The following is a 16,667-nucleotide window of genomic DNA, read 5'->3' as shown; positions in this document are numbered from 1 at the left end:
CAAAAGGGAAAGAACTCGAACAGGAGGAGGCACGACCAATCTGCATCCACTGACACCCTTGGAACAGAGGGTAGCTGCTACGATGAGTCGTACATGGAGAGAAACAATCTGTACAGCACAAGCTGGGCCCGCACACGAGGAAGAGGGTAAGTCCTGAAAATACATCGTGGCCCTTCAAATCAGCCTGCTATGTGAGAGAGTACTCATGCCACCCATCCTGCCCCCTCCTCTGCTGCTAAACATTTGACTGTTATGATATATTTTGCAGAAGATGATGATGATGCCGCCAACCCTGAAGATCCAGAACAAGAACCAGAAGAACCAGATGCGGACGATCCAGACTAGCTGCAGGCGACGATGACTGAAACGTCTTCAGGGGAGACCTTCCAAATTAATATTTATGAGTCCACATTAGCGGGCATCAGAGTTTCAACCCCTTGCATAGGTTCTGGTTCCACCTTCCATGGTTTTGATTCCGACGTTGCAGGTTCCAGTGATGCTGCTGATATAATGGAGCAGTTTACACCCATTGCCCCACTATCCCAGCCCACGGCTCGCACTTGAGTGGTGCCGGATGCAAGACCCAGGGCCGCACCATCCCAGCCCGCGCCTCCCACTCTAGTACTGCCATCTGGAACACCGAGCGTCCCACCGTCCCAGCCCGTGCCTCTCACTCTAGTGCTGCCATATGGAACACCGAGCGTCCCAACATCCCAGCCCGCACCTCCCAGTGTAGTGGTGCTGTTTGGAACACTGAACGTCCCACCGTCCCTGCCCGCGCCTCCCAGTGCAGTGGTGCCGCGAGGCAGACCCAGGCAGAGGAGAAGGATATTGGAGACACGCTCTCCTGAGATGCAGCGTCCAACAGATACGGCTCAGGTTGCGGCATTGGGTGTGGAGACCAATGAACTTACCCGATCACTCGTGGGCAGCGTCAGTGCAGTGGGTGAAGAGGTGACGGTACTGATGGGAGAAATAGCAGTAATGACACGGGAAATGAGGGAGAGAATTTCCGAGGGAGTGCAATCGACGGCACAGGCCGTCAGGGAGGGCCTGGGTGAGTTAGCTGCTGCAACAAGGGCACACAGCCCCGCCAATCAAATGACACCCCCATGAAGAAGTAAACATTCACCGAGATGTGGGTGAGAGATGGTTGCAACCTTTCTTTGCTGCTTTTGTTCTTGTTCTTGATGTAACTGTAGTAACATTTTTCAAATTGAAATTGTTTTGTAAGTTTTGTAACTTTCCAACTTAAGTGATCTTAGGGTTTTTAAGTGATCTTAAAGAGTCATATTAAAAAGTAAAGTTTGATACAAATATTTTATTACACTAACGTTAAATTTTCAATAAAATATTTTTTCATTAAAACTGAATCATGTTCCATTAACACAACACAACATAGGAACAACTCCAAAAAATAAACATGTCCATGCGCAACAGTTGTCGCAGAGCCCTCAGGCATCAGTAATTGAAGCGTTCACGAATGAGCCGCTGGCGCAGGGCTCGAGGAATCGTTATAGGAGCACGATGGACCGCCCTCCTCCGACCTCGTGCTCCGGCATCAGGCACTTGCATGCTTTCCTGATCGTCGTCATCATCCTCATCTTGCTCTTCCAAATTACTATCACCATGCACTCGCCCCTCACGTGGGTCTCCTGGTTCCACCACCAGCTCCTGCTGCCTCATGATGGCTACGTTATGCAGCATGCAGCACACAACAGTGAAGTGGCCAACAATCTGAGGAGAGTATTGCAAGTGGCCTCCGGAATGGTCCAGGCCTCGGAACGCTGTTTCAAGGTGCCAATGGTCCTCTCAATGATGCTGCGCGTCGCAATGTGCGCCATGTTGTCTTGATGGTCAGCTTCCGTCCGTGTCACATGTAGGGGCGTCATCAGCCAGGTGGCCAGGCCGTAGCCTTTGTCTCCCAGTTGCCAGCTCTGCCCTTCTGGCTGCTGCTCAAACATGTCAGATATAACGCTGTCGCGTAGGATGAACGCATCAAGGGTGCTGCCAGAGTATCTTGTATCGACTGACATGATGCGCTGCTTGTCGTCACACACGAGCTGCATATTGATGGAGTGGAAACCTTTTCTATTCCTGTACTGCTCGGAATCCTCCACAGGTGCTCGCAAGGCAATGTGGGTACAATCAATGCAGCCCTGTACCTTTGGGAAGCCAGCAATCCTGAAGAATCCCACAGTCCTGTCATGCATTGCTTGTGCAATCATTGGGAACTTGATGAAGTTATTCCTCCGCGCATACAGTGCAGCCGTGACCTGTTAAACGCAGGCATGTATTGCATGTTGAGAGATGGTGCACACATCTTCAGTTGTAGCTTGAAACGATCCCGAGACATAGAAGGCAAGTGCAGCTGTTACCTTCACTTCAACAGACAAGACAGTTGGCGTTCTGCTTCTGGGCTGCAAATCTGCTCTCAGCATATATCAGATCTCAACGACAACTTCTCTGTGTCAAAAGGCTGCGCTTCCGCAATCAGCCTCACTCATGTCCAGGTGCGAACGCCTGGCTCGATATTGCCGATGTGGGTAAGGTCTCCTGCTGATCAGCCTTGGAGCTATGACGTTCCTGGTGCAGTGAGCTCTAATCAATTCTCTCCTATGCAGTGAATTGATGGCGAACCATTGCATAATCCATGGTGTTGACAATGCAGCACCCATACTTGAATTACAAATTTAACTTTCAAACTTGCTGGCTGGCTGACTGGCTCTTCCTCCCAATGCTTTGTACGGATCCCCTGTCTCCTGGCCGAACGGCCTGCAGCCTATAAAAATAACTTCGCAGCTCGGAGGCTGCTGTGCTGCCGGTGTGTGGCCCAACCGAACCGTGTCCCGCCTGTCTCCTGGCCGTACGGCCCTATAAAAATAACTTCGTAGCTCGGAGGTTGCTGTGCTGCTGCTTCAGACAGGTAGGAAAATTGAATTGTTTTATTATTTGCTTTATTTATCATTTATTATTCAGGATTGTTCTTTATTTGTAGACGTGAGACTGTTGAATGCTTTTAAAATTTAATTACGTGCCATCCTCCCCCCACATCTCTCGTTCCCTACGCCTAATTTGTAAGTGTGGGCAAGGTTTTTCTGAGCGTACAAAAATCTACACTTACTCCATTCTAAGTTAGTTTGGACTAAGTTTTTACTGCCTAAACGTGCAAAACAAGCGTAAGTGGTTGAAAAAAAAAATCTGTTCCACAATGAAACTGTTCTAACTCACTAGAACTGGAGCAAACTAAATGCTGAGAATTGAAATTTCTAAAATGCTCCATTCTAAACTAGTTGCTCCAAAAAAATAGGAGCAACTCAGGCCGAAACTTGAGCTGACTGTGTCTACTCTATCAAAATCTTTCATAATGTTAGGTCACCCCCTCAGCATTCTCTTTTCTAGAGAAAAAAAAAGAGACCCATCCTGTTCATCCTTTCCCAATAGGTATAACCTTGCATTTCTGGTATCATCCTTGTAAATCTTTTTTACAACCTCTCCAGTGCCTCTATACCCTTTTTATAATATGGCGACCAGAACTGTACACACTCCAAGTATGGTCTAACCAAAGTTTGATACAAGTTTAGCATAACTTCTCTGCTGGTCAATTCTATCCCTCTAGAATTCAACCCTATTGCTTGGTTTGCCTTTTTTAAAAACCTTATTAACCAGCATCGCTACGTTTAATGATTTGTGTATTTGCACTCCCAGATCCCATATTTGACACTACTCTGTATTGAAATTCATTTGCCAGTTATTTACCCATTGTGCAATTTTATTACTGTCTTTTTACAATCTGTTGCCGTCCTTCTCAGTATTGATTATCCTCCTCACCCAGAATTTGACGTCATCCGCAAATTTAGAAATTATGTTTTTGATTCCAAAGTCTGAATCATCAATATAAATTTTTAAGTGGGCCCAACACTGATCTTTGTGGGACCTCACTTACCATCTTCTGCCACTCTGAATAGCTACCCTTTATCCCTATTCTCCGCTTTCTGTCTTGCAGCCACCCAGCTATCCATTCTGTTACTTGCCCCCTAGCTCCACATTCTCTGACCTTATTCATTAGCCTATCATGTAGCACCTTATCAAAGACCTTTTGGAAATCTATATAAATTACATCTCCTACATTCCCCTTCTCTACTCTTCAAAGAATTCAATGTGGTTGGGCATGTAAGATTTTCCCTTTTGAAATCCATGCTGATGATTCATCATATTTTGGGTTTCTCGATGTTTTTCTATTTTCTCCTTTAGTAGGGATTCCATTATTTTTCCTACTATAGATGTTAAGCTGACTGGTCTACAGTTCACTGGACAAATACTATCTCCCTTCTTAAATATAGGTATAATGTTTGCTATCTGCCAGTCCTCTGGCACTAAAACCCTTTTCTAACGAATTATTAAATATGTGCTGTCGTGTCTCTTCTCTAGATTCTATAAAATGCACAAATGCAATCCATCTGGACCAGGGTTTTTACCCTTTCTACTTGTGCTACAACTTTTAATGAATTGCCTGCTTGTACACCTTCTGCTCCATTTTAATTTTTTTTAATTCGTTCCGGGATGTGGGTGTCGCTGGCAAACCCAGCATTTATTGCATAAGAACATAAGAAATAGGAGCAGGAGTAGGCCATATGGCCCCTCAAGCCTGCTCCACCATTTAATACGATCATGGCTGATCCAATCATGGACTCAGGTCCACTTCCCTGCCCGCTCTCCATAACCCCTTATTCCCTTATTGTTTAAGAAATGAAATACATTTAAGACAGAAATAGACAATGTCCCAGATTCCACAGCTCTCTGAGGCAACGAATTCCACAGATTTATAACCCTCAGAGAAGAAATTTCTCCTCATCAGTTTTAAATGGGCTGCCCCGTATTCTAAGATTATGCCCGCTAGTTCTAGTCTCCCCCATCAGTGGAAACATCCTCTCTGCATCCACCTTGTCAAGCCCCCTCATAATCTTATACATTTCAATAAAATCACCTCTCATTCTTCTGAATTCCAATGAGTAGAGGCCCAACCTACTCAACCTTTCCTCATAAGTCAACCCCCTCATCCCCGGAATCAACCTAGTGACCCTTCTCTGAGCTGCCTCCAAAGCAAGTATATACTTTTGTAAATATGGAAACCTAAACTGCACGCAGTATTCCAGGTGTGACCTCACCAATACCCTATATAGCTGTAATAAGACTTCCCTGCTTTTATACTCCATCCCCTTTTCAATAAAGGCCAAGATACCATTGGCCTTCCTGATCACTTGCTGTACCTGCATATTTTCCTTTTGTGTTTCATGCACAAGTACCCCCAGGTCCCGCTGTACTGCAGCACCTTTGCAATCTTTCTCCATTTAAATAATAACTTGCTCTTTGATTTTTTCTGCCCAAGTGCTGACCTCACACTTTCCAACATTATACTCCATCTGCCAAATTTTTGCCCATTCACTTAGCCTGTCTATGTCCTTTTGCAGATTTTTTGTGTTCTCCTCACATATTGCTTTTCCTCCCATCTTTGTATCGTTAGCAAACTGGCTACGTTACACTCAGTCCCTTCTTCCAAGTCGTTAATATTCTTTTAAGACCCTAGGATGCAAGCCATCAAATCCAGGGGATTTATCCGCCTTTAGTCCCATTATCGTACTGAGTACCACCTCCTTAGTGATTGTGATTGAAGGTGGTGTTGAGCCGCCTTCTTCAACTGCTGCAGTCTGTGCGGTGAAGGTACTCCCACAGTGCTGTTAAGGAGGGAGTTCCAGGATTTTGATCCAGCGACGATGAAGGAATGGCGATATATTTTGAAAGGATGGTGTGTAACTTGGAGGGGAACTTGCAGGTGATAGTGCTCTCAGTCGCCTATTGCCCTTGTCCTTCTAGGTGGTAGAGGTCACGGATTTGGGAGGTGCAGCGAGTTGCTGCAGTGCATCTTATAGATGGTACACACTGCAGCCACAGTGCGCCGCTGGTGGAGGAAATGAATGTTGAAGATGGTGAATGGGGTCTCAATCAAGCAGGCTGCTTTATCGAGCTTCTTGTGTTTTTGGAGCTGCACTCATCCAGGCAAGTGGAAATTATTCCATCACACTCCTGACTTGTGCCTTGTAAATGGTGGAAGCCTTTAGGGAGTCAGGAGGTGAGGCACTCGGCACAGAATACCCAGCCTCTAACCTGCTCTAGTTGCCACAGTGTTTATGTGGCTGGTCTAGTTAAGTTTCCGGTCAATGGTGATCCCCAGGATGTTGGTTATGGAGGATTCAGTGGTAATGCCGTTAAGCCTCTTACTTATTGGAGATGGTCATTCCTGGCACTTGTGTGGCGCAAATATACCTTGCCACTCTCGCGTCACTTCTGGAATTCAGCTCTTCTGTCTATGTTTGGACCAAGACTGTAATGAGGTCTGGAGCCCAGTGGTCCTGGTGGAACCCAAACTGAGCATTGGTGAACAGGTTATTGGTGACTAAGTGCCACTTGATAGCACTGTCAATGACACCTTCCATCACTTTGCTGATGATTGAGAGTAGACTAATGGGGTAGTAATTGGCCAAAATGATTTTATCTTGCTTTTTGTGGTTAGGACATAGCTGGGCGGTTTCATACGTTGTCGGGTAGATGCCAATGTTGTAGCTGTACTGTTACTATTTAAGGTACTTGCTTTTAATATTATTTCCAAAATGAATGCATTACTTCACATTTTTCTACACTAAAGCGTAACTGCTACCTATCTGTTCAGGTTGCAAGCCTATCTATGTCCTCCTGACATCTTTCATAATTCTCATCACAATTTGCATTCCCTCCAATTTGAAATCAGCAGCAATTTCAATAGTGTTCTCAATTCCTCATCAGATCATTTACATGCATAAAAAAATAGAATTTTCATTTATACAGTGCTTTTCATGTCCTCAGGATGTGCTAAAGCATTTCTCAACCAACAAATGATTTTGAATTGAAGTCAGTGGTGTTACCTATGAAAACTTGGCAATGTCCCAGACACAAAAATGACATAAATGACCACTTGATCAGTGTTAGTGGTGTTGGTTGAGGGATAAATGTTGGCCTGGACAACAATTAGAACTCCCCTCTTCTTCTTTGTAAAAGATTCTTTGGCACTAATCATTCACCTGCATAGGCATACTTTTAACATCTCATCTGAAATTCCCTCCCCTTTGACAATGCAACATTCACTTATGCCTAAAATACTTAAATACTTAAAGTACTTTGGACGCTGGAATCTGAAATAAAAACAGAAAATGCTGGAAATCTTAGTGGATCAGGCAGCATCTGTGGAGAGAAACAGAGTTTACGTTTCAGGTCGATGACTCAGGGTTGCTTTAGGACATACTGAGGAGATGAAAAGCATTGTTTAAATGGTCTGACCAAGGGTCATCGACCTGAAACAGTACGATGGAAAAATAGGGAAAACAGGCAGCCACACTCAATGATTCCTCAACATAAATGGGGCGATGAATCATGTTCCAGGAGTCACAAGTCCATACCACAAAACTGGTGCCATTCCGCTTCTGCCCAATAAGTTTAAAGAACTAAAAACTGTAAAATGTATTCTAATTATTTTAATTTTGGCAATTACTAAGCATAGATTTTATTTAATCTCTCCTTGTGGAGCTGAATTACATGTGAATGAAATGAAGCCTTTGTTTCAGCCTTATCGTATTGCCCTTTTGTACACCCAGCAGTCCAAGTTTCTGCCTGTCTCAAGTCTTGTTGCCGTGCTGTCAGATGTGGAAGCTGCCAAAACCAACAAATACCATTTGGCAGTTTGGGGGCGCCAGCTGCACTGAACAAGGTTTGCAAATGAAAGAATTAACCCAAGGCTTTGAAACCAAAGAAAAAAAAAATAAGCACTATTGAAGGATTGAGGATTTGTTTCAGAATATTTTTGTTCAGACAGAAAAATTTCCACACAAACTCAAAACAGTGACTCCACAGCATCAGACTGAAACTCTCATTTTGAAAGGTCTCATCCCAGTGGGATACTTTAATACAAAATAAAACCAATGCCGCAATCGTATGATTGGAATTAATGCAAATTAATAACTACAAAATAATACCTACAACATATTGTTACTTCCTCAAAATCATTTTGGAATTTTTCCTTCAAAATACATTTAATATCAGACAAAATATCTAAAACTGCATTGTGCTGTATTATGGTAATAAATGGAAACAGAGGAGGAGCACAATAGGATGTTAGAACTCCAGCCTATTGCACCTGCAATTCCTTGTATGATGAATTGACAATCTGAATTGTACCACTGTAGGAAGGTGCCACAGGAAGAGCTGTTTCCCAACATTTAAAAATAATGCAATATCATAAATAACAGCCCCACTCTATGGCCCCAAGTTTCCACATGCGGCAAAGCAGGCACCCCTCCGAGGTGGGCGCCTGTTTTTCGCGCCGAAAACAGCGTCTGAAAAAAAACGCGCTATTCTCGAGCGCTTTGCAGCTCGATGTCAGCTTGGCGCGGCGCCCAGGGGGGCGGAGCCTACCACTCGCGCCGATTTTGTATGTAGGAGGGGGCGGGTACCATTTAAATGAGTTTTTTTCGTGCCGGCAACCCTGCGCGTGCGCGTTGGAGCGTTCGCGCACGCGCAGTGTGAAGGAAACATTGGCACTCAGCCATTTTTGTAGTTCTTTGTAGCTGTTCAATTTTTAACATTTTTTAATAATACCACATTGCCCTTCCATGATCAGCACTGAGGCTTCTTGCAGCAGTGAGAAGGCTGCAGGAAGCCTCAGAAGTTGAGGCAGCCGTTTCCCGACGGGCCCGACCGACGGCAGGGGGGCCTCCCCCCACTGCCATCGGGAATGGCTGCCTCAACTTCTGAGGCTTCCTGCAGCCTTCTCCCTGCCTGAAGCACTTTCACACAGGTAGGAACATGGTTTATTTACTCTTTTCTTTGCTTATAAATTTTTATTCAGGTTGGAATTATTTGTATAATATTTGTATAAATATAACTAAGGATTTATTGTAGAATGTAATGACTTCCCTTCCCCCGCCCCCCCACCTTGTTCCGGACGCCTAATTTGTAACCTGCGCCTGATTTTTTTTATGTGTAGAACAGGTTTTTTCAGGCCGACAAAAATCTTCACTTGCTCCGTTCTAAGTTAGTTTGGAGTGCGTTTTCACTGTGGAAACTTTCAAATCAGGCGTCAGTGGCCGGACATGCCCCCTTTTGAAAAAAAAAATTCTGTTCAAAAGTGAAACTGTTCTACATGACTAGAACTGCAGAAAACTTAAATGTGGAGAATTGCGATTTCTAAGATACTCCGTTCTCCACCAGTTGCTCCTAAAAATCAGGAGCAAATCATGTGGAAACTTGGGGCCTATGTGTTATAGCATTTTTGGAAATATTCTAAATAGAAAAGTGAAGGAAAATATAAATAAAACTTTTTGTTCTCAAAAGGTTAATCCCACAAAATGCACTGACATAATCTGAAGATCTGCAAAAGTTTTTTTTTAAGTTGATTCATCAGCTAGCAGTACTTACTGTGCACTGTGATGTGGACTGTGAGTTGGAGACTGACCTACAAGAAAGGAATAGAACATAATCAAAATGAATACCTGATGAGTTAAAATATTTGAAAAATATTTTTGAAAAATACATATTGCTTAAATAATGTTTGATCCATGCCATCTTGTTTTAATTTTGTCTGAAAAGTATTTACATTCCACAGTAATTCCCTGAAGATTTTCCCTCCCACCACAGGATTATGGCCCAGATTTTGTTGTCAGCGGCGCTCACTTTTCATTACACTTACCCACAGACTTTCTGTGGGCTTTTGCACAGTGACTCATGGTAATTAGAGAGCTGAAACAATTCAGATCCCTCCACAAGGGATCTGGTACCTGTGTGAACAGGGAAAGCAATGGTGTCTCTCCTCAGCCAATCAGATTTCCTCGACACTTGCAGAATCTAAACCACGAAGTGTAAATTAGAATATTTAATTTAATGCCAAATCATGTACAGAAAGCACAATAAAGAGAGGGAAAGAAAGATGGGCGAGAGAGAGAGAGAGAGAGAGAGAGACAGGCAGAGAAAAAGTAAAACATTGTTTTATTTTAATTTTTTAAAACATCTCTAACAATAATTAAAATTTGAAGGGATGAGACTCCAAATTTTTTAAATTACATTTTCAGAGAGGTTGTTTGGCAGTAATTAAGACCCATCACAATTTAAAAATTCAGTGACACTTGAATGGGCAAGCCCCAACTTGTACTTGCCTGTTTAGTGAGTATTTAGTGGGTAAGTACCACCACTTCACCCCCTTCATGTACATGAATGTCGAGTTCCTCATCAAGGTACCAGTGTAGCGAAGCTTCTGGAGGAGCAGACCAACTCTGACAGCAACTTCCTGATTTCCACTTAATAATGGGGAGCGCCATTAGCTGTTATTCTTACAGCAAATTCTGGGTTGTTTAACTAATATTTGATCCACGCCATCTTGTTTTTATTTTGTCTCAAGCTTATTTACTTAATATATTTCCTCTCACCACAGGATGATATCTTGGCTTCACTAAACATCTCCCCTCAGCCACTGTAAAACGTGCAAAGCAGGTTAAATCAGAGGCTGCCAACCTCATTAAAATATTTTAATTGCCAACCCACCTCCAGGAAGCAGGTTGGCTGCCTGCCCCACCTCAATTAAACCGTGGGCGGGTTGAGGTCGGGTTTCAGATTTTTAAAATGTTAATATTGGACCTGATCCCAGTCCACCATTTTGGGTTTTAAAATTCAGCCCTTTCTTTTTTTATTCAGATACTTTTATAGGTCCACACTGATATTTAAAAAAAAAATCAAAATAGTCCTCCCATTTAAATTTCTGAAATTGTTTTAATCCTGATCATTTGTAGCCCATGGTTTAAAATTGAAGAGAATATCTCTACCAAAAGGAATACTGCAGATGATCCCTTTCTGTAGAAGTGAGACTAACATCAATTTCTTAATTTAAAACAGATAATTAGAGAAATAATTGTTTGTCCCAGTTATAGGAACCTGTCCAGGAAGCAATCATGAAATCGGTAATCAAAATTAACACCTGTAAAAATGTTAGATCCTGCCTGGGTTGTAGCTGGGATTTCTCATAGTTGTTAATATTGACACGACCATCATCAATAACATGCATTTATAAAGCACTTTTAATATAGAAATCATCCCAAGGCACTTCACAGATAAGCATGATAAAAGCAGACACTGAGCAAGAAGAGAGCTATTTGGAGGGGTGACCAACAGCATGAGTTGTTTTTTCTTTATAAGGGTCTTGAAGACGGAGGGAGAAGTAGAGTTTCAGAGTGGGATCCAGGATGCTGAAGGCTACTGCCAATGATGGGATGAGGGGTGGAATTGCATAAGAGACTGGAATCCAAAGAATGGAGAATTCAGAAGGTTGGGTTGGGGGGAGGTGTTGGGGGGTGGGGCAGGGGTCGTGGAGAGAGGGGTACGTTTATGGGATGAGAAGATTATGGTGATAGGGAGAGAATTAAAGACCACGAAAAAATTTAAAGACAGGATAAGTAAGAAAAGGGGCTGAAATTGGTGGACCACCTAATTCTTGGCGATCTTGCAGTGGTCGGTCAATCTTCACCGCCCGGTATCGCTGGGGCGGAGTGCTGGCAACATTGGTCTGGGTGGTCCTGAGCGGAGTGCAACGGACGGTCCGCTCCGGCGGTGCAGGGTTAGTTGTCTGGGACTCGGGATTTTTCGGGGGGCACCAGATTGTGTGTGTGTGTGTGTGTGTGTGTGTGCGTGTGTTGGGGGGGGGGGGGGGGGGGTGAGTGACGAGATCTGTGGGAGGGTGGGAGATGACATCTGTGGTGGGGTGAAGTGGGATCTGTGGGGGGGGGGGGGGAGAAGAGAGGAGGACGCGATCTGATGGGGGGAAGGGGGATGAGATCCGGCGGGGGAGGGAGGGGGAACGAGATCCGGCACGGGGGGGGGGGGGGGGGGGGGAGACGAGATCCGGCGCGGGGGTGAGAAAAAGAGGACTAGATCGCTGGGACGACTGGATCGCTCCGGGGGGGGATTGGATCTCGGAGGCGGGGGGGGGGGGGGGCGGGAGGCAGGTTGTGGTGGAGGGGGGAGAGAGAGGAACATTGTAGTTTACATACCATCGATATAAAAGCACCTTTTTTCAGACGGTGGGCAGCTCCGGTGTTATGTCGGTGGTACTATCAATGTTGGACTTTTGGGAGGTCTGTAAGGTGCTGTGTATGGCCGGACAGTATGCATACCACCCGGCGGTATGTCGCTGATGAATTTTCTGCCAGGCGGTATGTTGGTATTTTTTTGATCAATTTCGTGATTTTGGGCGGTATGTCAGCGGTCTGCGTTGGTATGTCCACCAATTTTAGGCCCCAAAGAAAGTATGATTTGCATTTATATAGAAGAAAGAAAGAAAGAAAGACTTGGATTTATGTAACACCTTTCACAACCACTGTATGTGTCAAAGCAAATGTTGGTCCCTTAGAATATGAGAAGGGGGATTTAATAATGGGAAATGTGGAAATGGCTGAGACCTTAAACAATTATCTTGCTTCGGTCTTCACAGTGGAAGACACAAAAACCATGCCAAAAATTGCTGGTCACAGGAATGTGGGAAGGGAGGACCTTGAGACAATCACTTTCACTAGGGGGGTAGTGCTGGACAGGCTAATGGGACTCCAGGTAGACAAGTCCCCTGGTCCTGATGAAATGCATCCCAGGGTATTAAAAGAGATGGCGGAAGTTATAGCAGATGCATTCGTTATAATCTACCAAAATTCTCTGGATTCTGGGGAGGTACCAGTGGATTGGAAAGCAGCTAATGTAACGCCTCTGTTTAAAAAAGGGGGCAGACAAAAGGCAGGTAACTACAGGCCAGTTAGTTTAACATTTGTAGTGGGGAAAATGCTTGAAGCAATCATTAAGGAAGAAATAGCGGGACATCTAGATAGGAATAGTGCAATTAAGCAGATGCAACATGGATTCATGAAGGGGAAATCATGTTTAACTAATTTCCTGGAATTCTTTGACGAGCATGGTGGATAGAGGTGTACCGATGGATGTGGTGTATTTAGATTTCCAAAAGGCATTCGATAGGTGCTACACAAAAGGTTACTGCAGAAGATAAAGGTACGCGGAGTCAGAGGAAATGTATTAGCATGGATAGAGAATTGGCTGGCGAACAGAAAGCAGAGAGTCGGGATAAATGGGTCCTTTTCGGGTTGGAAATCGGTGGTTAGTGGTGTGCCACAGGGATCGGTGCTGGGACCACAACTGTTTACAATATACATAGATGACCTGGAAGAGGGGACAGAGTGTAGTGTAACAAAATTTGCAGATGACGCAAAGATTAGTGGGAAAGCGGGTTGTGTAGAGGACACAGAGAGGCTGCAAAGAGATTTAGATAGGTTAAGCGATTCGGCTAAGGTTTGGCAGATGGAATACATTGTCGGAAAGTGTGAGGTCATCCACCTTGGAAAAAAAAACAGTAAAAGGGAATATTATTTGAATGGGGAGAAATTACAACATGCTGCGGTGCAGAGGGACCTGGGGGTCCTTGTGCATGAATCCCAAAAAGTTAGTTTGCAGGTGCAGCAGGTAATCAGGAAGGCGAATGGAATGTTGGCCTTCATTGCAAGAGGGATGGAGTACAAAAGCAGGGAGGTCCTGCTGCAACTGTATAGGGTATTGGTGAGGCCACATCTGGAGTACTGCGTGCAGTTTTGGTCACCTTACTTAAGGAAGGGTATACTAGCTTTGGAGGGGGTACAGAGGCGATTCACTAGGCTGATTCCGGAGATGAGGGGGTTACCTTATGATGATAGATTGAGTAGACTGGGTCTTTACTCGTTGGAGTTCAGAAGGATGAGGGGTGATCTTATAGAAACATTTAAGATAATGAAAGGGATAGACAAGATAGAGGCAGAGAGGTTGTTTCCACTGGTCGGGGAGACTAGAACGAGGGGGCACAGCCTCAAAATACGGGGGAGCCAATTTAAAACCGAGTTGAGAGGGAATTTCTTCTCCCAGAGGAATCTGTGGAATTCTCTGCCCAAGGAAGCAGTTGAGGCTAGCTCATTAAACGTATTCAAATCACAGATAGATAGATTTTTAACCAATAAGGGAATTAAGGGTTATGGGGAGCGGGCGGATAAGGGGAGCCGAGTCCACGGCCAGATCAGCCATGATCTTGTTGAATGGCGGAGCTGGCTCGAGGGGCTAGATGGCCTACTCCTGTTCCTAATTCTTATGTTCTTATGTTCTTTACATCCAATGAAGTACTTTTTAGAATGTCATCACTGTTATAATGTAGGAAACGCGGCAGCCAATTTGCGCACAAGCTTCACAACCCCAGAATGTTCCAAGTACTTGACAGCCTTTGAAGTGTAGTCAAAAGCACCAGAGGTTTGGATAACGCCGAGCTTTTGTAAGATGGAGGACTATAAGCCAACAAGGAAAGCATTGGAATAATCAAGTCTGGAGATGACAGGGGAATCAGCCTCCGATGGGCTGTTACAGGAACAGATGTGGTAGGCAATATTACAGATGCAAAAATAGGTAGTGTTTGCAGAGTATATTGGGCTAGATTTTCACCAGCCTAACTCATGTTTTAACGCACTTTTTTTTAAGCATTAAAAGTGCTTTTTTGTCATTGAAACAAACTTCACAAAATTCCCCAAAGGTTAAGAATGGCGGTTTCGAAATATTGGCAAAAAGCGGATCGCCAAGGTGCAACGCGAAAAAAAACCGCACCGCTTAAATGTGCCCGTTCGGCAAAACCGTTCTCGGGTGAAATAACAACGTTTGAAAAAAGCAAGCTCAGAAACGTTGGTAAGTAGGAAGACCTACAAAAAAGGTAAGTTAAAGTTTTTATTTTTTAATTCTTTTGCAACGATTACTTAGTTAAGGGTCTTGTAAATGTTGAGAAATTTTTTGATTTTTGTTTTTTGCAATTTTTTTTGTGCGCGTTTTCTCCCCTCCCTGGGCCTGTATTTTTGGCATTGATAGGCCTCAGGCTAAAGTTGGCGAGATCATGGTTTTCACCTTGAATCCTCGTGCAATGCCATTTTTTAATGACAGGCGTATTTTGTGGCCAAATTTGCCCATTAAAAAATGGCGATATTTTTATTCTTATTTCTTCACAAAAATGACTTACAGGGGAGGATAAAGAAAAAAGGGATGCTTATGTCATATACCGACGGCTAAATACTATGGAATCTTTGGAGGAAAATAGAAAATTAGAGCCAAAATTAAAAAGGATATTTGGAAAGCTAAGAGAGCATGAAAAATTCTTGGCTAGTAAAATTAAGGAAAACCCAAAGATGTCCTATAAATATATTAAGAGCAAGAGGGTAACTAAAGAAAAGGTAGAGCCTATGAGAGTAATCTTTGTGTGGAGGCGGAAGATGTTGGAATAGTTATTAATGAATACTTTGCATCTGTTTTCACAAAGGAAAGGGGCAATGCAAACGTCGAGGAGGAGTGTGATATTCTAGATGAAATAAACAGTGAGAGAGGAAGTATTAAGGGGTTAAGCAGCTGTGAAAGTAGATAAAGTCCCCAGGCCCAGAAGAAATGCATCCTATGCTATTGAGTGAAGTAAAAGAGGAAATAGCAGAGGCCTTGACCATCATTTTCCAATCCTGTTTGGATTTGGGCATGGTGCCAGAGGACTGGAGAACTGCTAATGTGGTACCCTTGTTTAAGAAGGGAGAAAGCGATAGGCCATGTAATTACTGGCCTGTCAGCCTAACCTCAGTGGTGGAAAAATTATTGGAAAAAATCCTGAAAGAGAGGATAAATCTGCATTTGGAAAGGCAAGGATTAATTAGAGACAGTCAGCACAGATTTTTAAAGGGAAGATCGTGTTTGACTAACCTGATTGAATTTTTGAGGAGGTAACCAGAAGGGTCGACGAGGTCAGCGCGCACAAAGTAGTGTATATGGACTTTAGCAAAGCTTTTGATAAGGTCCCATATGGTAGACTGATCACAAACGTTAAAACCCATGGGATCCAGGACAAAGTGGCAAGTTGGATCTAAAATTGGCTTGAAGGTAGGAAGCAAAGGGTAATGGTTGATGGATGTTTTTGTGACTGGAAGGATGTTTCCAGGGGGTTTCACAGGACTCAGTACTGGGTCCCTTGCTTTTTTGGTATATATCAATGATCTAGGTTTGAATATAAGGGGGTATGATTAAGAAGTTTGCAGATTACACTAAAATTGGCTTGTGGTTGATAATGAAGAGGGAAGTCATAGACTGCAGGAGGATATCAATCTACTGGTCAGGTGGGCAGAGCAGTGGCAAATGTCCTTAGTGAAGACAGAAGCAAAGTATTTGTTCAATTGGTCTGCCATTTCCTTGTTCCCCATTATGAATTCACATGATTCTGACTGCAAGGGACCTACATTAGTCTTCACTAATCTTTTTATTTTCACATATCTATAGAAGCTTTTGCAGTCAGTTTTTATGTTCCCTGCAAGGTTACTCTCGTACTCTATTTTCCCCCTCCTAATTAAACCCTTTGTCCTCCTTTGCTGAATTCTAAATTTCTCCAAGTCCTCAGGTTTGCTGGAAGAATACGGCCAGGGTGATCGCCTGAACTAGTTTCAATCGCCTGGCTGGGTCAGATAGGAATTTTTCCAGATTTTTTTCCCCAGTTGGCCTGGGTT

At 43.7% G+C, this 16,667-nt stretch overlaps 1 protein-coding gene across 2 annotated transcripts in view; it reads right to left on the bottom strand.

Annotated features, from left to right (window-relative positions):
- Nucleotides 1-16,667, bottom strand: part of ror2 (receptor tyrosine kinase-like orphan receptor 2) — a 415,513-nt gene that overhangs the window by 77,715 nt on the left and 321,131 nt on the right. For both annotated transcript variants that reach the window (XM_070859424.1, XM_070859490.1), the window contains exon 4: nt 9,505-9,541. In XM_070859424.1, coding sequence (XP_070715525.1) covers nt 9,505-9,541 — 37 coding nt within the window. The remainder of the gene's footprint in view (nt 1-9,504; nt 9,542-16,667) is intronic.

Source organism: Pristiophorus japonicus, chromosome 1, assembly GCF_044704955.1.
Source record: "Pristiophorus japonicus isolate sPriJap1 chromosome 1, sPriJap1.hap1, whole genome shotgun sequence".
In the NCBI taxonomy this organism is placed as follows: Eukaryota; Metazoa; Chordata; class Chondrichthyes; family Pristiophoridae; genus Pristiophorus; species Pristiophorus japonicus.
Note: the sequence above shows the minus strand (reverse complement) of the source record. Positions and strands in the feature narration are given on the sequence as shown.